This window comes from Phocoena phocoena, chromosome 9 (genome assembly GCF_963924675.1).
Source record: "Phocoena phocoena chromosome 9, mPhoPho1.1, whole genome shotgun sequence".
Taxonomy (NCBI): Eukaryota; Metazoa; Chordata; class Mammalia; order Artiodactyla; family Phocoenidae; genus Phocoena; species Phocoena phocoena.
In genome coordinates this window covers 77,112,596-77,132,701 of record NC_089227.1, presented here as the reverse complement: position 1 = coordinate 77,132,701, position 20,106 = coordinate 77,112,596, and the positions used below count along the sequence as shown (strand labels likewise).

Sequence of the window (20,106 nt, the reverse complement as noted above, 5' to 3'; positions counted from 1 at the left end):
GAAGGAAAGAATGAAGATTCTTGTCCTGTGAATTTTTTTTTTTTTTTTTTTTTTTTTGCGGTACACGGGCCTCTCACTGCTGTGGCCTCTCCCATTGCGGAGCACAGGCTCCGGACGCGCAGGCTCAGCGGCCATGGCTCACGGGCCCAGCCGCTCCACGGCATGTGGGATCTTACTGGACCGGGGCACGAACCCGTGTCCCCTGCATCGACAGGTGGACTGTCAGCCACTGCACCACCAGGGAAGCCTTTGTCTTGTGAATTTTACCTTTGGGCTTTTTTGGCCTAGATCTGACTTACTCCCCACCACTACCCCAAACTTCTCTGTGTGTTTGGATTGGTGTACTGTTGGGCTGAAGTTCTCACATCTAAGCTGGAATGAGGATCGCCTGGGGAGTTTCGTAACCATGCAGGAGTTTTAATCCTCACTCCACGGGATTCTGGGCTCAGGAGTTTGCCTCGTAAAAAGCCCACTAGTAATTGTGGTGCCCATGGTGTGTGTTATTTTATAGTTAGGAATTCAAAGAACCAGATATGTTTCATTGAATCTAAGATCTTTGTAAGGTACACCATTATTTTATTATTTTTAACCACAAAAATGTGGTTTTGAGCCTCATCCTGATTTAAAACTTGTTAAAATAAGGGAAGTAGTGTTTTTCTTGGAATCAAAATACAGTGTTAGGTACCTGAGAAACCACAAGCTCCTCTTGTTATGGTAAAGGGTTATTACGAAGCTATGGGATAAAAGAATTATAATGTAACAATTCTTTAGACCTTTTACTTTGTAAAATTTGTTTATAATAGAGTTTAATATGTGATGCCTGTACTTGACATAAGTTTGTAACGAAGATTATACTGATGACTTTGTTTTAAAATGCAAGGTAGCTGGATCATAGGGTGTAATGCACTCCAATTTGGCCCCATATTATTTTCATCCTACCCATTCCAGTCTTTCACATGTTGGTATTTCAGATCAGGTAAGAAGTCTTATTTTTAAGCTTCTGTGTACTTCAGCGATTTCCATTTTGTAATCACAGTCCATTAAAATATTTACTTAATGTCACGTTGACATTATTGTGGCTTGATCATTTGATTTCTTTTTTGTCACTTTTTTTCTGTTAGAGAGATCATAGCCCTCATCAGTGCCAGCTAGCCGGTTATATGCATATACACCAGCCACCTAATGTCCTATAATGAGTAGTTTTAGGATGTTGTGGTGGTAATTGGCATCAGCACCAAGTCTGGGTCAGAATAAACCTGAACTTTGCTTGCCATCTTAAATAGAAACACCATGGTGGTACATTGGGTCCTGAATGAGGGAATATCTGTAGATTAGGACAAATCTTTGCTCATCAATGAGAATTCATTGAAGAGCAACCCCTCCTGCTGTGGTATTTCCTTAGTGACATCATTTTGGCAAACAAAATATTTTTGTCAGGAGAAACCTGCTTAACTATGTTAGATTTGGGATGGGGAAAGCTGAATACGTGTCCATTTAGTTTCTAATTACTTCAGGTATTGATATTTACAGAAAACATGGTTAAATGCCTGTTGATCAAGTGAAATATTTCAGAAATCTAATACCAAATTTCTGAAGAGGGAAGACTGTAGGTCTCTAGCAAATTCACATCACAGTGGTGGAAGGAGTTGTCCTCTGGAACTCTCAGTGTAGGGTGAACACTGTTGCAATAGTTCTGCTTTTAGAGGGTAGTGTGCATGTGGTCTGGCAGGCTTGATTACTTCTCCCTGCACTAGTCACTGGGGCCAAGTCAGGACAGGCAGGGCACTTGCATGATTAGCAGGGCTCTTTGCTAACTGGTTTTTAACTCGAGGGACAGGTTGGGATGACAGTTATAGTTTGTCGTGTCTCATTCTTAAGAGAATGAAGTTTTATCCAGCTGCTGCAGAACAGATGGAAGTTTTCTGAAGTGTTACTCTCTCCAGGCACTGCCAGGAGAAGCAGATAAAAAACAAAGGATAGCAGATTATGCTGGGTAGACAGACTGTGGAGGAAAGCTAAGTGCACCCAGAACATTTTGCGGGGAAGGGTGGGGTGCCTTCTGGTTCATTTGTGCTTTTCCACAGTATGCTTTTAATTCTGTTTCTGAGGCCCAGTTAGATATTAATCCCTTTTTACTGTAATTTCAATGTGTAATTTCAATGTGATGCTATCGTATTAAGAAAATAAGTAATGGTATTAGTTCAGAAAACTTATAAACCCAGGGTTAGATCATTCGTATCCCTCTCTTCTTAAGGTTTTCAATAGAACATTAACGTTTTCTTCTAAAAGATTTATTTATTGGTTCTATAGAGCCATTGTTTAGAAGTTTTTGGTCTGTTGCTCTGCAGTCTCACCTTTTTGAAGGCCACTTTGCAGGAGATTGGATACATTTACCTTTTCCTCAGTGATCTTTGGAAAAAGTGAATATATTCTTGGCATTATAGAATTATACAGATCTCCTCCTTTCTTTACCAAATACTTTGTTTTTAGCTCCTTTCCTTTTTTTTTTTTTTTTTTTTGATTTTCTTCTAGTCAAAATGTAAGATTCGTTTAAAAACCTGGGATACTTTTCTAGTTGTTATGTAGACGTCGAAGAATTTCCCTTTCACCATGTAGGGTCATACTTACACTTTTAAGTGTCTGACACATGTGTGTTAAAATGGTAGATTTTTAAAACATTCTCTAGGATTCTATATCAGAGTCTCCTACTAGAACTAAAATACTGTTAAGGTAGTAATTGGATTTTTTTCTGTTGCTTAACAGAAAACACCAAATTCTATTAAATTCACAATATTTATAACACAGTGATAGCAGCTCACGTATCATACTGAGTGTTTGAATGTTAAGATTCTTTCAAATGAATGCAGTCTTCTCATCCTCTTCATTTCGTTATTTCAGAAATGTATCCCTCCTGGTGAAGATGTGTGCATAGTGGCATCTGGGGGAGATGGGTACTTGATAGCAGTCTGCACCTACTATAGTGACAGCTTTCTATTAAAGCAAAGATTTCTTAAAACTAAATATTTGGAATTTTAAAAATTGATCAAACATCAGGTGCACAGTTACCCGTTCCCCCTTCTCCCTTTTTAAGCCCATCACAAAAATAATCACTTTTAAAGACTTTAGAAAACAGTTAAGATCTCGTCACCATCATTTTACAGTTAATGAAATGGGATATAATAAGATTAATTTTCCCTGTTTTTTTTAATGTCTCCTGGGATCGTTTGGAAAACATTCCTAGATTTATTCCCATCTTTGCTGTAGGTGGACAGCTTCATCTGTAGGAAGGGAAGGACTTCTTTTCTCTTGAAGAGGATCCATTATATTGCTTCTCACGGAGTATATGCTTCTTCCATGAAGAGTAGTTGATTATGAAAATGTATGGTGAACACGTATAGAACACAGAATTCAGCGTTGTCTGATTTGTCCTACTTCTGTACTAGTACTTCTAAGAGGACCCATAGAAGCCTTATGGGAATTGTATAGCCCACAGATAGCCCAGCAAGAAATGTTGGAATATTAGAGCATGGTCAGGAAAGTTTTTTATTCCTCTATTTTTAAAGTTTTTAAAATTTAAGTTCATTTTTTATTCCTTTATCTCAGGTTGGCAAATTGTGACCTATGGGTCCACATGGGTCATGAACCAAGACTGGCTTTTATATTTTTAAGTGGTTGGAAAGAAAAAATCAAAAGAAGAAGAATATTTTGTAATGTGAAAATTTTATGAAATTCAAATTTCAGTGTGCATAAGTAAAGTTTTATAACACAACTGAGCCCATTTGTTTCCATATTGTGTATGGCTGCTTTTCCGTTATGACTGCAGAGCAGAGTGGTTTGAATAGACACTATATGGTCTACAAAGCTAAAGCATTTACCGTCTGGCCCTTTTACAGAAAGTTGCCAACACTTGCTCTATTTTATTTACATAAATGCAGGTATTTTTTGCAAATAGTTTTCTTTAAATACCATACTTTTGTTTGTAAGCATAACATTAGAAGAACTTACCCTTGTGACTTGTAGCTGCAGTATTCTTTTGATTTCAGTATTATATCATTTTCCTCTTTAACTGATCTGGGACTGAAAATTTAGTCCCTTACATTTTGATCTTGAGAGGTGGTCTGGGTTCTCCAGAGAAATAGAACCAATAGGAGACTGTCTGTCTGTCTGTCTATCTATCTGAGATAGATAACTATCAGAAGGAATCAGCTCATGCAGTTGTGGAGGCTGAGAAGTCCCAGGGTCTGCAGTTGGCAGGCGGGAGTCCACAGGCCTGAGAGCTGGGAGAAGTCAGTGGTATAAGTTTCAGTCCAAGTCCGAAGGCAGGTGAAGACCAGTGGACCAGCTTGAAGACAGTAGGCAGAAAGAGCAAATGCTGCCCTCTCAGCCTTTTTGTTCTAGTCAGGTCTCCCAATGGATTGGACAATGCTCACTCACTTGGGGAAGGCAAATTGCTTTACTCAGATGTTAATCTCATCCAATAAGACCCTCACAGACACACCCAGAATGTTTAACAAAGTACGGTATCTGGGCACCCAGTGGCCTAGTGGAGTTGACACACATAAATTAGCCGTCACAGGGCCTAAATGTACTTTGAATCTATTTGCTTGCACTTTTACCTTTTTTTCCCCCCTTAGTCCTCTTGAAAAGCCCCAGTTCATATGAATATTAGAATCGTCTGTTGATTGTCAGTTGATTCATTTAAAATTGCTGTCCAGGAGGAAAAATTTTCTTCTACCCTTCTAGGTTCCTCTGCCTGGTCTAAAAATTAAATTAACATGAAACAGATAAGCAGAAAATCAATAGTTCAATAACATGTATACATGGGGGAGGCCCAGGAAAACTGAGTCCTTAAATACTACCTTCTGCTAAAGACTGAAGAGGAGGGATGTAGGGGGTAGTGGTTTGGGACTTCAAAGGGGAGGAAGGCAATTCACGTGGAGATGGAAAAGCAGATGTTTGGTAAATGTTTGCTGGGTCTTGCAGTGGCAATGGGACACCTAGAGGAATTCTAACAAACAGATTTTGCTAGGTTCCTCCCTATCTACACATGTAGTTCATACTACAGTTATCTGTGGTGATAGTTCCCTTCCTGTTACAGACCCTCTATAAATTCTTTAGGCAGCTAAGGGGGAAGGTCAAAGAGTCTTTTGGGCCTTGACTGTTTCCAGCTCAAAATAATTAACACACCAAAGAGACATTTGGGGTTGCAAATTTTGTTTCCTTACATTGCTGTTCAGCCAGCACTGAGTTAAAAGTGGATTGAATGGAGTGTATTTTTGGAGTATAATTGGTAGTATTTTCTTCTGGCTTAATTAAGTAGTCGTTTGTTAATATTAAATGTATCAGTGAGTGTGTCTGTATACTTCATTTTCCTTTGTCCTTTCTGTCTTGGACGAGTGTTCTTTTTTTTTTCTTTTTAAATAACTGCATCCTTTAAAGGCAGTAATACAGTTATTGGATTAAGAGACCCCAGGAGGCAAGGCAGGTGACGTTTCTGGAAGACAGATACGGAGTACAAAAAGGGGGCGGAGTAGAGTCATGCGACGATCATCGTAAAAATACAGTACGTTATATACATATTTGCACCATCAGCTTTCAACTCTGAAATAGTATCTACACTATTGTTAACAATCCTGGTTAGAGAACAGTTTTTCTTTCAAAGCTCGGCCTGATGGCAAATGAAAATTTTGGGTGAATTCATAGTCCCATGAGGTTCTTAGGCTGCTTAGTCCAAGAGGAGGGTTCCAGCTTCTATTTCATCTATTTTAATTTCATTTTAATTTCAGTATTAAAAAATATTTAAATTTGCTTTTACAAAAGAAAATTCTCAAAGGAGGGGAAAAAAAACCCAACCATGGCCACGCTGTGTATTCTTTCTTATTTTACAGACACTAAGGGCTGCAGCCCTCTGCTTCAAGGCCAGCACTGGTGGCTGAAGAAAAATCTCACTAATGATTATTTAAAACAAAACAAAACAAAGCAAAAAGACACAAAGACCAACCAAATGGACCTGATCATGGCACACTGACCCTGTGGGACTGCCTCTCCCGCCCTTGCTTCTGACCCCAAACTCAACTGACTATTTCTCTTCTGGGACAGGGCGTTTGGTATTGAACCCTCTTTAACCTCCTACCCCGAGGAGGTGGGAGGGGGAACCCCTTGGCTGGGACACCATGTTTCCTCATTATTTGCAGGAAAGAGTCAGGGCCCTTAAGCCAGGTGTCTGAGGAGGTGGGATGAGGAAAAAGGCGGAGTACCGACACACAGGCGGGAGGGAGCCCAGGCCGCAGAGGCCTCGCCCAGTTCCCCTCAGGCCGCGTCCACGGGGTGGGCCTCCTCTGGGGCTCTGTGGACAGGATGGGGCCTCAGCCAGGGCCCCGGGGGAGGTGGGGGTGCCTGGGCAGGCATCTCTGCTCCCTTCCCGGTTCAGCAGGATGAGAGCAGGACACAGGCTTTGGGCTCCACGCCCCCTACCCACAGTGGGGACAGACGAGTGTTCTAACACACATGCTTAGTCATTTTGACAACCCATCAGAGCCCTAGAGTGGCTAGTTGGCAGCAGGGATTAGCAATTCCCAGAGCAATTTGCAAAAGCCAAATTGATTGACATGGAATTTTGTCAGGAAGCTTCTCAGAGCATGGCAGGGAGCTGCTGGGAAGTGGAAGGGAAATGGAATTGTTTATAGTATCAGCTTCTTACTTTCCCTTCACATGACCTTGGACAAATCCCTTGACCTCATCTATAATGCCACAGGGCTGATGGGAAGATTACATAAAATGAGAATGTGTGTGATGTACTCTGCTGTTTGCATTATTTCCTAGTTTTTGTTAAATGGCAAGACTTTCCCCGTCCTGTTTTTATGGCTTCTTTTGTTGATATAGAATGGGCCCTTCTTATTTACCTGATGTAGCTCCAGTCCGCTTCTCAAGGAAGGAATGAAAGTGTCACTTGACCTGTGTTTTTATCTATTGTCCTGAAGTTGATTGATTCTAGGACAATGCCTGTTTATTCAGGCCTGAATTGAACAAAACTTCATGAATCAGACCAACGTAGACAGTTGGGCTAAAGGAAATGTTTAAATTATAAGAAATTCGAAGAAATCCGGTATGTTGATCCGAGACCCTAATTCAGGTTCTCTCTTTCAATCCAGGTTACTTACTAAATTAGCGTTTATCCAGAAGGGTGCTTCCTTGCTCAGGGCAGCAGGATGGCCCTGCTTGCAGTGGGCTCTGATGATCTGGCTGATCTGGCTCGGTCATTGATCTATAAAACACTGAAACTTATTGTTTTGACCTAGACTACACTTTTGGGGGGCAAAATGTATTTTACAAATGTATTTCACAAATGTGCTATTAGGGTTTTTGTTTGTTTGTTTGTTTTTAATCTGTCTTAAAAACACTCTCCTCCTACCACCCATATTCTTATTTTGGAAATGGCTCTAATTTCTATATCTCTACTTTTTAATTAATATATAAGAACAGTTATAAAATTTTCACCTGTTGCCTCTGAATTAAAGGGCTCTGAGTTTTTAGCAGAGACCTTTTTCCTCGTTTTATTGCTGTGTTCATTTTCTCTGGACCTTTTCTACCTCCCCTTGGTTGTTGGAGGTTCAGTTTGAGGTATATACCACACTCCATTAAGGTGGTTTACTTCCCCCCCCCCCCCCGTCCCCCAAGATGATTCTATGTAAAGATTTTCTTTGTTTTTAATGTCCTCCTAAGAAGACAAGTTAGGAATGATTTGGAATTAGCATATTGTAAACAGATACTCCTTGATTTGCTCTCAAATATATTCAATACTCTTTCCTTATGCCGATTTACACTCTTGAATCATTAATTTGCTTCTTAAGCAAACTAATTAAAAATGTGTCGTGGCTGAGATTTTATGAGATTTTAATTTAGAGATTTTATTAAATGTTATTCTCTGAGAAATTTAATGGAAGACATGAATTTGGCTAGACCATTGTAGTTACTCATACTGTGGTCTGACTAGTGCTAAGTTTAGAGGCAGGCTGGTTAGGCAGTCCAAACAAGGGGTAGGTACATGAGGCAGGGATTGTAACTGTACAGGTGTGACCTCCTCGGCAGGTAATGGAAACAGTGAAATAGAACATCAGGTGTCTGCTCAACTGCTTATCACTCTCCCCCCAAAAATTATCGCAGGCCATGTTCACAGAAGAGTGATGTTATTTTGGAGTGTTAGCTGGGAGGAAAGGCATATATGTGTGTTTTGAACATAATAATCTTGCTGGAAGTCAAAAGAGGATTTATAGCTCGTTAGGGTTTTCATTTGAGAAGCCAAGATTTTTTTTTTTTCTGCTTTTATGTGGTAACTTGTGGATACTTCAGTATCTCTTGTTTCCTGGATACTTCAGTATCTCTTGTTTCCTTGTAGCGTTTTCCTGGCCTGTGGCTAAGTAACAGTGTTTTTTCCTATTATGTGGAAGGTGTTCAGATAACTAACAAAGGAAATCAATAATGCTCAGTTCAGTACTAGTATAAATATAAATGTTGATATTTTCTTCAGAGTAGATTGAGCAGAAGGAAAGGGAGTTCCCGTAAGAACATTGGTCCTTTTAGATGCTCACTACCTCCACCCCCGATAAATCCTTATTGGTGAATAAGAAAACTGGATGTCTCACTCCCTTTCAGTGTCCTTCAGGAGTCTGCCATTGTTTTTATTTCAATCATTCTGTGCATTACTAGATCAGACATCAACATTGAAACACCAGTACTAAAATACTGTCTAAAATAAAGAAATATATATTCTTGATTGATGCAATTCATTAATCGAAATTTTCTTTTGACTACCTTTCCTGTACAATAGATTGAGTAGACTGTGGAAGCTGTCTAGCTGAACTCGAGCATGAATTTCCTATCAAACTCGTATACTTGCTTTCCCATTTTCTTTTTAAAATTTCACCTATCTTCAGTTTTTTCTTAGGGGGGAGCACACAAACATGTACGCAGATTTCTTTTTCCAGTATCTATTTCTTGTTATTATTAGAATAATATCAGATTACAGTTTCATTTGATGTATAACATACACTGTCAATAATGATGATTGCTGGAATATTTAAAATTGCAGTTCTATAGGTCTGAATATGTTCTTTCACAAACTTAAATTGAAAACATGAAGAGGAAGAGGACCCCTGGTATTAAGATAAGGTGCCTTTCCTATAAGTGCTTATCATAGTGACACCTGAATTGTGTGATAGGAGTGAGCCCTAGAGCAGGAGCCAGCAGACCTAAATCCTCACCCCGTTTCTGCAGGTAATTTGTTCCCTGACTAGATAAGCAGCTTAACCTCTTTGGACCTCAGCTGAAAACTGGTGGTTTGGAACTAAATATCAAAAGTTTGTTACAGATGCATAATCACTGAGAACAGTAAGGCATCATTCTGTCCATGCTTGATGACAAGTTTTCCCTCCATCCTTCAGTTAGGGAGCGGGAGATAGAGCAGTTTTAGACACACCCTCCTCTCCGGAGCTTTTATGGCCCAGTGGAAGGAGACAGGCCCAGCGCTAAGAGCTTTTTCATTAAATGTTAATATTGGTAGAATACTTAGAAATGTCATGACATTTACTTAATTAGTTTGATATATACACTCCAAATCAAACTCAATCTGGGGAGGAAAGCTCATTCTAGACCTAATGCTGTTTGCCTTTTCTTTTGATTTTAGGAGCTTATTTAATGAAAAGTGCCATAGACTGAAAAACCAAACATGAGGGTAGCAGGTAAGATACTTAATTCAGTAGAAATAATTTTGCTTTTTGTATAACCTGTTTAGTAATGACTGAATGAGAGGGTAAATAATCATTTTCTATGTTAAGTGTGACTGAATATAACAAACTAAATCATTATTTAGCCTTTTTACTTTTTTAGGTAGTTGGCAAATCATAAATTGGACGTTTAGTGGGTTCTACATAAGTTTTTGGGGGACACTTCTGTTGAAATTATTTAGGCTAAATATTTTAAGTTATGATTTTTAATGTTTACGTCCTTATACATTAAGCTTGTTTGCCTAATAATATAAAAATATAAATATATATATGTATAATGTTCATATAAAGAACGATTTTGACAACTTAGGAAGGCTGATTTTTATTTTTGCTAAGTTGTAGCTTGTTGAGAAAAATGAATTGTGAACTTTAAAAGCTTAAATCTTTCCTATGTGTGTACATAAATTGAAACTAGTTTACGTGAAGAATTCAGTAAAATGTGTTTTGCGTAAATGACTGTTGTATTTGCTAGGTCAGGTTTAGCCTGCATAAGTGAGGTTATGTGTAAGGACATCTGTTCCTTAGGCAGCATACTGAGGAAATTTAAAAATACCATTTGGTGTTCATAGTATTAAGGTAGTTACCTTTATCAAAAGACAGATCCATAAATAACAGGAGAGGCTGAGACCTCTTCCTAACTATAGTGAAAACAAGTGTGATCCCTCCACCCTGCCCCTCTAGCACAGCCACTGTGTAGAGGAAATGCACACTTTACATAGAAATTTCTACTAAGTAGTGTGTGTCCATCATAGGAGACAGCTTGTCATTTCTCAAAATCAAGATAGTCATTCTTTTAATTATCATCTCACCAGTAAAAAAAAATATTCTTATGGGGGCGTCTCTAAAGGCATGGTTCTAAAAGTACGTTACTTATTTAAGCATGGTGATTTGAAATAAAGCAAGTTTCTCTTTCTCATGTAATTCTACATTCATTCTAGTTGAAATTAACTTTGTCATCTAATCCATTTCTCTGATTTTGACTATTAATACCAAGGTTAATTGATGAGTAATTATTCACTGAGTGCTGATGTTATATTTGACACTGTTCTTAGTATAGGTCTCAAGGGGACTGTCTTTAATGAAGGAATAAGGAAGATTAGCTATTAGTTTATTGATTGTAGACTAATTAATCTCTTCTAATTAAAAAAAAATCCTGGTTGCTTTGAAATATCCTTATAGCCGTTATTCTTACAGTGAGGCATTAATATCTCAAGTTTATGCTTTTTGGTTTGTGAAAAATAGGGACACACTCAGATTAGTACAGTCCATGGCTGGAAGTAGGAGGGAATCGATTCATGGGTGGAATGGGAACTGTGGTGTATTGTGGGTAAGCCCCTCCCAGTCCAGAAGTGGATGGTGACAGCTCTGGAGGAGCCCCTCTGCAACAGGAGGTCCAGAACCCTACCGTTATGGAGGCTGTGCTGGTCTTCACCCGCCTGCCCCTCTCAGGGACCTTCTGCTTGTTCTATCACCAGTTAGTTTCTCCGCCTCTAAATTCTCTGTCTCTTAGAGCTTTTGTTTCCTCCTGCTTCCTTTGATGGTTTCTTATACTTCAATAGGTCTTGGTTTAAAACTAAATTCTGCTGCTGACTAGTTATGTGACCTTAGGCAAGTGATCTAAATCTTTGACCTTGTTTTCCTTATTTGTAAAATGAAAAGAGTATCTTGAAAGGCTGTGCAAATGAAGTTCTGCTAATAAGGCACTTAGATCTGTAGTAGGCACTCACTAAATGGTGTGTGTATATTTTATGTACATGTATGTATATGTAAATATGATGTATATTGTTTAGTGTAGGCTTAGGTTTAGCTTGGTATTGAATTTAGTCCAGAACTTTTGTGTATTATAAACTTGGTATCTTAATCACTGTAATATTTCAGTCTTGAACAACGAAGGTTTGGTACATCTGCTTTAAGGGACAGGGAAAGATTATTTGCACACGCCCATGCTTGCTAGAAAATGAGATGTTAAGCCTGTCATGTGACGTATAATCTTCCAGCCCTTGGTCTTAAATGATCCAGAAGGAATATGCCACCTGTTAACCTTTAGCAAACACTTGTTTAGAGTGTTACTGTGTATCAATACAAGGCACTCTACTAGATCCTGTGGGGGAAGAGTTCAAAGCCTAATGGAATTTTACTCGCTTCTGTGCTGAAAATGTAGATGACTTGTAGTCACTCTTTTTTTTTCTTTTTATTCAAACAGAAAGTCACAAAAATTATAATCATCCTCATCAGTTCACTCAGTCCCATGTAATTAATATTTTTTTATCTTGATCTTTTGTTAGCACTTTTATGAATTCATCAGTTTTCCATTAGAGTTCTGAAAACGCTTATTCATTCAGTTCAGCAGTATAGTCAGTTACCAGAAACCCGTACTTGTCAGAGTCTTTTGCATGAAAACAGGAAGCAGTTTTGGAAGGGGGAGAAGGAACAAAACAGGAGGCGGGGTGGGAATTGATTGGTTTAGTAGTTAGGCTTCCTCCTTGCCATCTCATTTCTATATTTATAGAGCGTTTCTAAATAAAAATGAGTAGTTCTGAGAATCTCCTGCTTCTCAGCATCGTCAGCCCTTCTGAGCATCATCAGTTCATTCATTTCCCATCCCCGTAAGGATACAGTCCCAGTCTCTACGTTGATGAAATTAGGATGAACACAGTTCTTTTTTGCTCTTCCTTATCCGGTAAGTTGAGTTTTGGTAGTTTCCCTGAAGAATGTGGTAATTTGATGGTAGTGGAGAACCTTACAAAGCACTGGGCTCTGTCAGGATCCCTGGATTCCTGTCCTTGTGCTGCCGCTAAGATATCTGTAATCTTGGGCAGTTGCCTCACTTGTGGGCTTTTGTTTCCTTAAGTAAGGATAGTGAAATGACTGCTGATCTTTTAGATCAATTTAAATTAAACTTTTGGTAAGAGAGGGGAATGGAGATTATATAGGCAAATATTAATATTGTTTCTGAATAGCCTAATGAGATGGCTCTGAAATTCTAAGAGTAAGAAGATGATGTTTCTTTCCTGTCATTTTTCATGTCCTTTTGTATCTTATACTTTTTCTTTCCTAGATTTGCTTAGCTGTGGAGAAGAAAGACAAGTGATGATTCACATTAAGCAGTTAATTAATTAGTAGCATTGCTAATTATTTGTAAGGCACTCAGAAATAATTAAACATACAAAGGTACGGAAGACTAAGAGTCTATTCACAGAGCTTACCATGTAACCGTGTTAAATGTGACAGGTGCCAAATTCAGTCCTCCAGGAGTGGGGAACGCGTGGCTTAAACTTTGGTGTTAAGTATGAGGGGAGATATTTCATTGTTCACCATACCAGGAGCACTTGTGTGCTTCAAGAGATGTGTGGGTTGGTGAGGACAGTAAGCCTGTTACATTTCACTTGAGAACTCATTGCCGAGTGGACATCCTGGTCTGTTGCCTTAGTATCTCTGGAAGGTTCAGTGTTTTTGTATTCTCTCTGTCTTGTATTGCCCTTTATCATTGAAAAGGATTGAGAATGTGTCATCCTGCATACTTGGTGGCGGTGTTCCATTGGCCTTGATACTTTTGTGTAGTCAGCCAGAAGTTGATAGCAGGTCATTTTTTTTCCGTGAGAAAACTAAGCAGATGCCTCAGGCAGTCCTGTGTCTAGGTTGCTAGACAATCTCATAATTGTTTGATCAGAAAAATCAATCAAAATAGATTGTTGGTACAGTTTTTGTTGTAACTCAAGTAAAATTAAGATCCAGTAGATAAGAAGTAGATATTTGTTAGTCTTAAGAATTTTTTAAATACACTTATGTTTTTCATGGAAATGCATAACTAAAAATTCGATGGGCTCATAAGCTCATGTTGAATTATTTCTGCCCTTTATCTAGGTGCTGCAAAGTTGGTGGTAGCTGTGGCAGTATTTTTACTGACATTCTATGTTATTTCTCAAGTATTTGAAATAAAAATGGATGCAAGTCTAGGAAATCTATTTGGTAAGTTTTGTTTCTTTTTCCCTTCCTTAAATTTTATTTGTGATGAGATTGTCTTTAAATTTTTACCAGTTATCAACATTGAGTTACTCTGCTGTTTAGGCTGTCTAGAAAAGAAAATGAAATTATATTGGTAAGTGTGATTCATTGGAATATTCTAAAATGTACAATAGAAAATCTTACAATTAATTCAATATAAAGCACGAATCTTCTATTCAACATTTTGAATATATTTAATGGGGCCTATTTTATGCATGCCTACGGACATTATTCATGGCATTCTAAATGCACATGCTAGAAGATATCACACCCTATTTGAGTTGGCTGCTTAAAAACTTGGAACCAAATCTAACCCTCAGTTAGCAAGTGATTAGGAGTCATGATAATGCATTTTAAATACCAGCCATAGAAATCCATCTTGCTTTCCTACCCTTATTTTCCTTCTGCACCATTTTTCCTTTTAGCAATTTATTTGATGCTATGTTGTAAATGTACCACTACGAGCTGCCTTAATTCAGTTTTAAACAAAATCTTTAAGTTGATAAAATAAGTTAACATTTGCTAAGCTTTGGCTGAGCACTGTTTAAAGTATTAAAAAATAACTCATGAAAGGTCAGGCTCTGAAACCTAGAAACAGTATTTTGACCTAGTAGGCAGAAATCGAATGAAACAACTTTGAGATCTCTGGAATAGTTGGTGAGTTTTGCTTTCCGTAAATTAATACAAGACCGAATACATTCCCTCTCACATCTAGTTTCAAGACTCCCTTAAACCAGTGTTTCTCAAACTTCGATGTCAAGGGAATCTCTAGGGAATCTTGATAAATGCAGATTCTGATTCAGTGTCTGGGATGGGGCCTGAGAGTCTGCATTTCTAACAAGATCCCAGGTGATGCTGATTTCCCATCCATGGACCATATACTAGGTATCAGGCTTTAGACAGTTCTGGCATGTAGTCCTCAAGTTTCTGTATATTTTCATTTCTGTACATGTTCAGGTGACTTTTCTTACAATGACTACTTAAAAGTACTTCCTTGTTTTGCACTGAATTCTGCCTTTTATTCTCCCAAGTAATTTCAATCCACTGATCTTGCTTTTACCTGCTGGAGCTCTCTTCCACATTAATGATCTGTTAAATAGTTAAGTTGTGGTTATTCTCCTCCATGCCATCTTTTTATAAGTGTTCATCTTATCAAGTTATAAAATCCTCCCTTTGAACCATTCTTCTTAATGCACTGTTTATTTTCCTCCTGTCAGTTTTTTGGCACCCATCTTAAAGTGAAGTATCCAGGATCGAGCGTAGAATAGTTGTTGCAAAGTGTAGTGAGAATTGTCTTGACTTCTCCTGGGCTATGTGCGTCTGTTACTGCAAAGGGCCAACCTGGGGTCCTTTGAGAGCACAGCTGGTTTCAGTTGAAGGATGGGGCACAAAAACATGGAAGGCATTGAGGACTTGTTCAGTGTTGCTGTGGAAACAGTGTGCTGTAGCTAATTCTTCTAAGTAAGGTTGATGGTAAGGGAGACAACTTTGGGGATGGTAGCTTGAGGCAGAAGTAAGTTGAACATTTTTTTCTTTTTTGAAGTAATAGAGAGGTTTTCACTTCTCTATAGGCCGCGGGCAAAGAGTCAGTGAATTACAAATCAATGGGAAGAGATTAAACAGAGAGAAAAGGATGATCCTGGAGAGAAGGGGGCCACGGGACCATTGGTACAAATGAAAAATTACTTTGGGAAAAGGCCCACTGTTTTCAGAGAGAAGAGGCTGGGTGTGGCCACAGTGTTTCCCTGGTTTGGATCATCATCTCCAGTCTGGATGGTTTATTTGGACATTGCAGGGATGTTCTTGGGTCTATTTCTTATCTTTGATATCTGCCTATGTCACCACTGCCAGAGCAATTCTCTTAAAACTCTTGAACCTTTAGTATTTCAGTGGAGAGTAAAATCTGAACTCCCTGCTAGGATGGCACTCAGTCCCCAGCCTGCCTCTGCCTTCCCCACCTGTACTCCCCCACCCTTCCTGCCCTACCCCCCCCCGCCCCCCGCTGGCTGTGCCCACATGCACGTGATCTACAGACACAAACCCTGTCCTGTCCTTTCCTACCTCAGCCTTCATTCATGCTTCCTCACCCCGCGCATCTTTCTCATCTCCCCTTCATCTGTTAATCCTTCTCATTTTCCAAAACTGCATAAATGCCCCTTCTTGGGAGAAATTGTATTTTAGTCTCCCTCTTTTCCCTGTTAGAATGTTTCTCCTTTTTCTGAACTGTCCATTATAATGCATAGTACTTATATCTCAATTTGGCCTGATTTTATTCTGCCTTACGTTATAGAATTTCTTTTATTCTTTTTCATGTATTCGGCCTCCCTTACTGGAGAATGAATGTTGAGAGCAATAATATCTTAGTGACTCACCCAGCATCTAGCGCTGGGTCCTGTACATAATAAATGCTGATTGAGTGGAAAATGGATATAGGTAATTGAGGATTAGGATTTTTACATGGGGAGGAGGAGTATTTTCAAAGTGGGATTCATTTAAAGCTGTATTAGTTGACAAGCCACTGGTTGTCAGCTATGAACAAACACTGAGCTACTTTAACTAGGATAGTCGTCTTTCTTAATTTTCATTTTGATTTTTCCTAATGTTACGAACGTTCAAGTTTTTATTGTGTATGTTTTAGCTATTTAATTTAGGCATTCTTAGGGCAGATGGTTTATTTTGTTGTCATAACTGAAGTTAGGACAACTGAAGTTATGTTTTGTATCCACAAAACCTTATTGGATTCCAATCTATTGAATTGGTGAAAATTTAATTTGTGTGGTTAGTTTTAATTCTTATTTCAGAATAATTCAGCAAAGATGGAGATATGGTTGTGTTTGCCATTTGTTTAGCATCTAACAAGTTTAACTCAACATTAAGATTGTTTCTATAATCAGTATCTTAGAGGGACCCATGAGATTAACTATAGTTCTTTTGGTGGTGAACTTTTCCCATTTTTCAACTTGTTGATATAATAACTTACTTGATAGTTTATGTAAATTTACATTCAAGTTGATTATATAGTACTGTTTTAGAAAAATACAACATTTCTAGAAAGGAAGAATGAAAAATTTTGCCTGCAATTAGTAGTTGAAATAACCAAAATAGATTCTGATATTTTTTAAACAATTTTTAACAAAACTTTTTAATTTAAGATAATTGTGGATTCACATGCATTTGTAAGAGATAATATGGAGAGATCCTACATACCCTTTACTCAGTTTCTCATTGGTAACGTCTTATAAAGCTACATACAGTGTAGTGTCACACTAGGACATCAACATGGGTACAATCTACCAGTCTTAGTTATGATTGTGGTTTAACATAGTGTTAGTTTTCAATATGGATACTTAACAGCTAGTAAATGTACTGAAAACAGTCCAAAATATTTTTGCAGTAAGTACTTAATATTCTCTTTAGTCGATTTATTTTTACCTTTCAGATTTAAACCACTGAAATGTTATATACATATAAATTATTTGAGACATTATTAAAAACTAAAGTACAAAGTAGTTCTATTGAATTTCTTTAACCTGACTTGTTGAAAGACATTCACTGATAAAACCAAATGTTTATTATCGTTTCTTGAAGTGAAAAGCTGAATATATTGAAAGACATTAAGAATTAAAACTATCAAGGTAGTTTGAGAAATGAAAGTTGCAGAAAAGGAGGGATTTTTGTGTTCGTGTGTTGTGCCCAAACTCTACGTGTGGAAAACATCCCGTTTTATTTATGAAAATTTACCTTTTTGGCCTCCAGGTGCTAAAATTCTCAGAACTTCAGGCCAAATAGAGGGCTTTTGCTTGTGATGCATATTGGATAAAATTTGTTTTAATCTGAAAAGTTTTTCACAAGAGGCTTTTTTTTTCCTTTGAGCATCTTCTCCCCTTACTCTTACACAAATTAAATGGAGGTGATGTTATTTCTCAAAAATCTGATGATTAAGAAACATTTACCCCAAATTTTATCCCAGTAAAGTTTTTTAAATTGAGTTGCATTGATTTATTATTTATTTATTAATACCTCTTAAGTTTTCCAGTCAAACCCATTTGACCATTTTAGAAGCTCATCCCTGGTTTTCCTTCTGTCTCCTTTTCCTCAGCCACACTCTTCCTCTGAGTGTTAGTTGATGATTAATGTCTCTAAGATTTCTCTCCTCAGCCCTCTCCTCATTTTAACTCCTCCCTTTGTGTGGCCTCATCATTTGCCAATTTTCCAGTTTATATCTTCATCCCAGGTCTCATTTACAGCTGGCCTCTAGACTTCTGCCTGGGTCTTCTCCAAGTGTCTTAAAATTAACAGGTCCACAGAGAGCTCAGCACCCATTACCACACCCCATCTCCTCACTAGACAACAAACATTTTGAGTGAGAGACAGTGTTTTTGTTCTTTGGCTCATGTAAATGGATAAATGAATGCTTCTAAAGGCAAGTGTCTGAGCGGTAAACTTGATTCCTCCCTTTCCATCACCCTTCCATCTGGTGTGTTCCACAGCCTTAGTTGTTCTGAGCCTGTCTACTTTTTTCAAACCCACAGTCACTGCTTTTGTTCAGGTTGCTACCCTTTTTTACCTGGATTACCTTAGCAGCGTCCTTGTCCTTGTGGACTCCTTGTCTCGAGTCTTGAATCCTCTGCAGTCTGTGCTCCACTCTGCAGTCAGAAAGATGGTTCTGAAAGCTCCCTATCCTGCTTCCTGCTCCTGGCAGGACTAGTGGTTTTTATACCTGTGATCATTAGACCTCAGACAGTCCCATTTTGTTGGGGGGGGGTGAATATAAGTCTGGGTGCTAGAATGAGATATGGCTTTGAAAACTGGCTCTGCCGATTACTAATTATGCATAGAACAAATCCAGTTGCTAAACCTATCTGTTCTCAGTTTCTTTCTCTTTAAAACAGAGCTGATGGGCAAATCAACAATACATGCAAAAGTACTTGATAGAGTGCCCCACATATGTGAATGAGCTGTTATATTACAATACCCTGTTTTGATCCCACTGTCTTCCCCATATCTGGCTATCATAAGTTGGGTATGCCAGCAGTCCTGATTTGAACAATATTGCTCCGTAAGCATCTTAACATCTGAGCCTGATGATACATGTTTGTTTAGGTCTAAGTGAAATTGAGACTTTATTTTTTTTTTTAATTAATTTATTTATTCATTTATTTTTGGCTGCATTGGGTCTTCATTGCTGGGCACACGCGGGCTTTCTCTAGTTGCGGAGAGCAGGGGCTACTCTTCGTTGCGGTGCGCGGGCTTCTCATTGTGGTGGCTTCTCTTGTTGCGGAGCACGGGCTCTAGACATGCAGGCTTCAGTAGTTGTGGCGCACGGGCTTAGTTGCTCGCGGCATGTGGGATCTTCCCAGACCAGGGCTCGAACCCGTGTCCTCTGCATTGGCAGGCGGATTCTTAACCACTGCGCAACCAGGGAAGTCTCAAGACTTAATAGTCTGCATGCTGCTAATCACTGGTTGCTAGTCACTCTCTGGCTTTCATTTTCTCATTTACAAAAGTGAGAACATTGGACCGAATGGTCTCGAATTATTTTTCCCTTTTGTGACATAATTAAGGAAAAATGATATAATTAAGAAAATTGAAAGAATGAGCCCCAGCACCCTAATTTACTAATTGATCATTTTTTGTTTCCTTCAAGTCTTTGTCCTTATCCGTGAATATATTTAGTACTCAGAGATAAAGTTTGTTTTTTGCTCTATTCCACGCATTAAACTTTTCCCATGTGACTGCATTGCATTTATGACTTCAACGGTGCATAATATTCTGAGTGTTCTGTAGAGTTAATGACCTTCATTTACGTAGTCGTTTTCCTGTTTTTAAACATCTACATATTATTTTCAGCTTTAACATTCTCTTCTCCAGTTTCAGTACTGGTTTTACAGGAAATTCGCAGTTATCTAAAATAGTACAGAACTAAAAACTAAGTGACTATTTATAGTCAAACAGCTGGCAAACATTTATGACACTGCATGCTTATTAGCTAAATCAGGAAATGGCTAGCCACAATACTGTTGATGATCTGAATTGTAATCTCCTGGGCTGGGATCAGATGTTTGTGCTTTTAAAAAACTCTAAGTGTAGATGTCCAGGTTGACATCTACTGCATTCGGGTTAAGATTTGATCAGAAAATTCTGGCTTCCTTGAACTGATAAATGATAAAAACTCCTAGTAATGACCTTTTTTTAAATTATTATTGTACCTAATACATTTCTATTTTAGGGAAATTAAAGCTTCCTACCACCACTATCCCTCTTGTGTGCTTCCCACTCCCCAAATCTCTTAGCCTAACCTCTGAGATAGATACGACTT

At 38.4% G+C, this 20,106-nt stretch overlaps 1 protein-coding gene across 1 annotated transcript in view; it reads left to right on the top strand.

The window, feature by feature from the left end:
• Positions 1 to 20,106, top strand: part of FAM3C (FAM3 metabolism regulating signaling molecule C) — a 48,193-nt gene that overhangs the window by 3,773 nt on the left and 24,314 nt on the right. Inside the window, exons 2-3 of the mRNA XM_065883811.1 lie at positions 9,683 to 9,737; positions 13,647 to 13,751. Coding sequence (XP_065739883.1) covers positions 9,725 to 9,737; positions 13,647 to 13,751 — 118 coding nt within the window. The 5' untranslated portion in view covers positions 9,683 to 9,724. The remainder of the gene's footprint in view (positions 1 to 9,682; positions 9,738 to 13,646; positions 13,752 to 20,106) is intronic.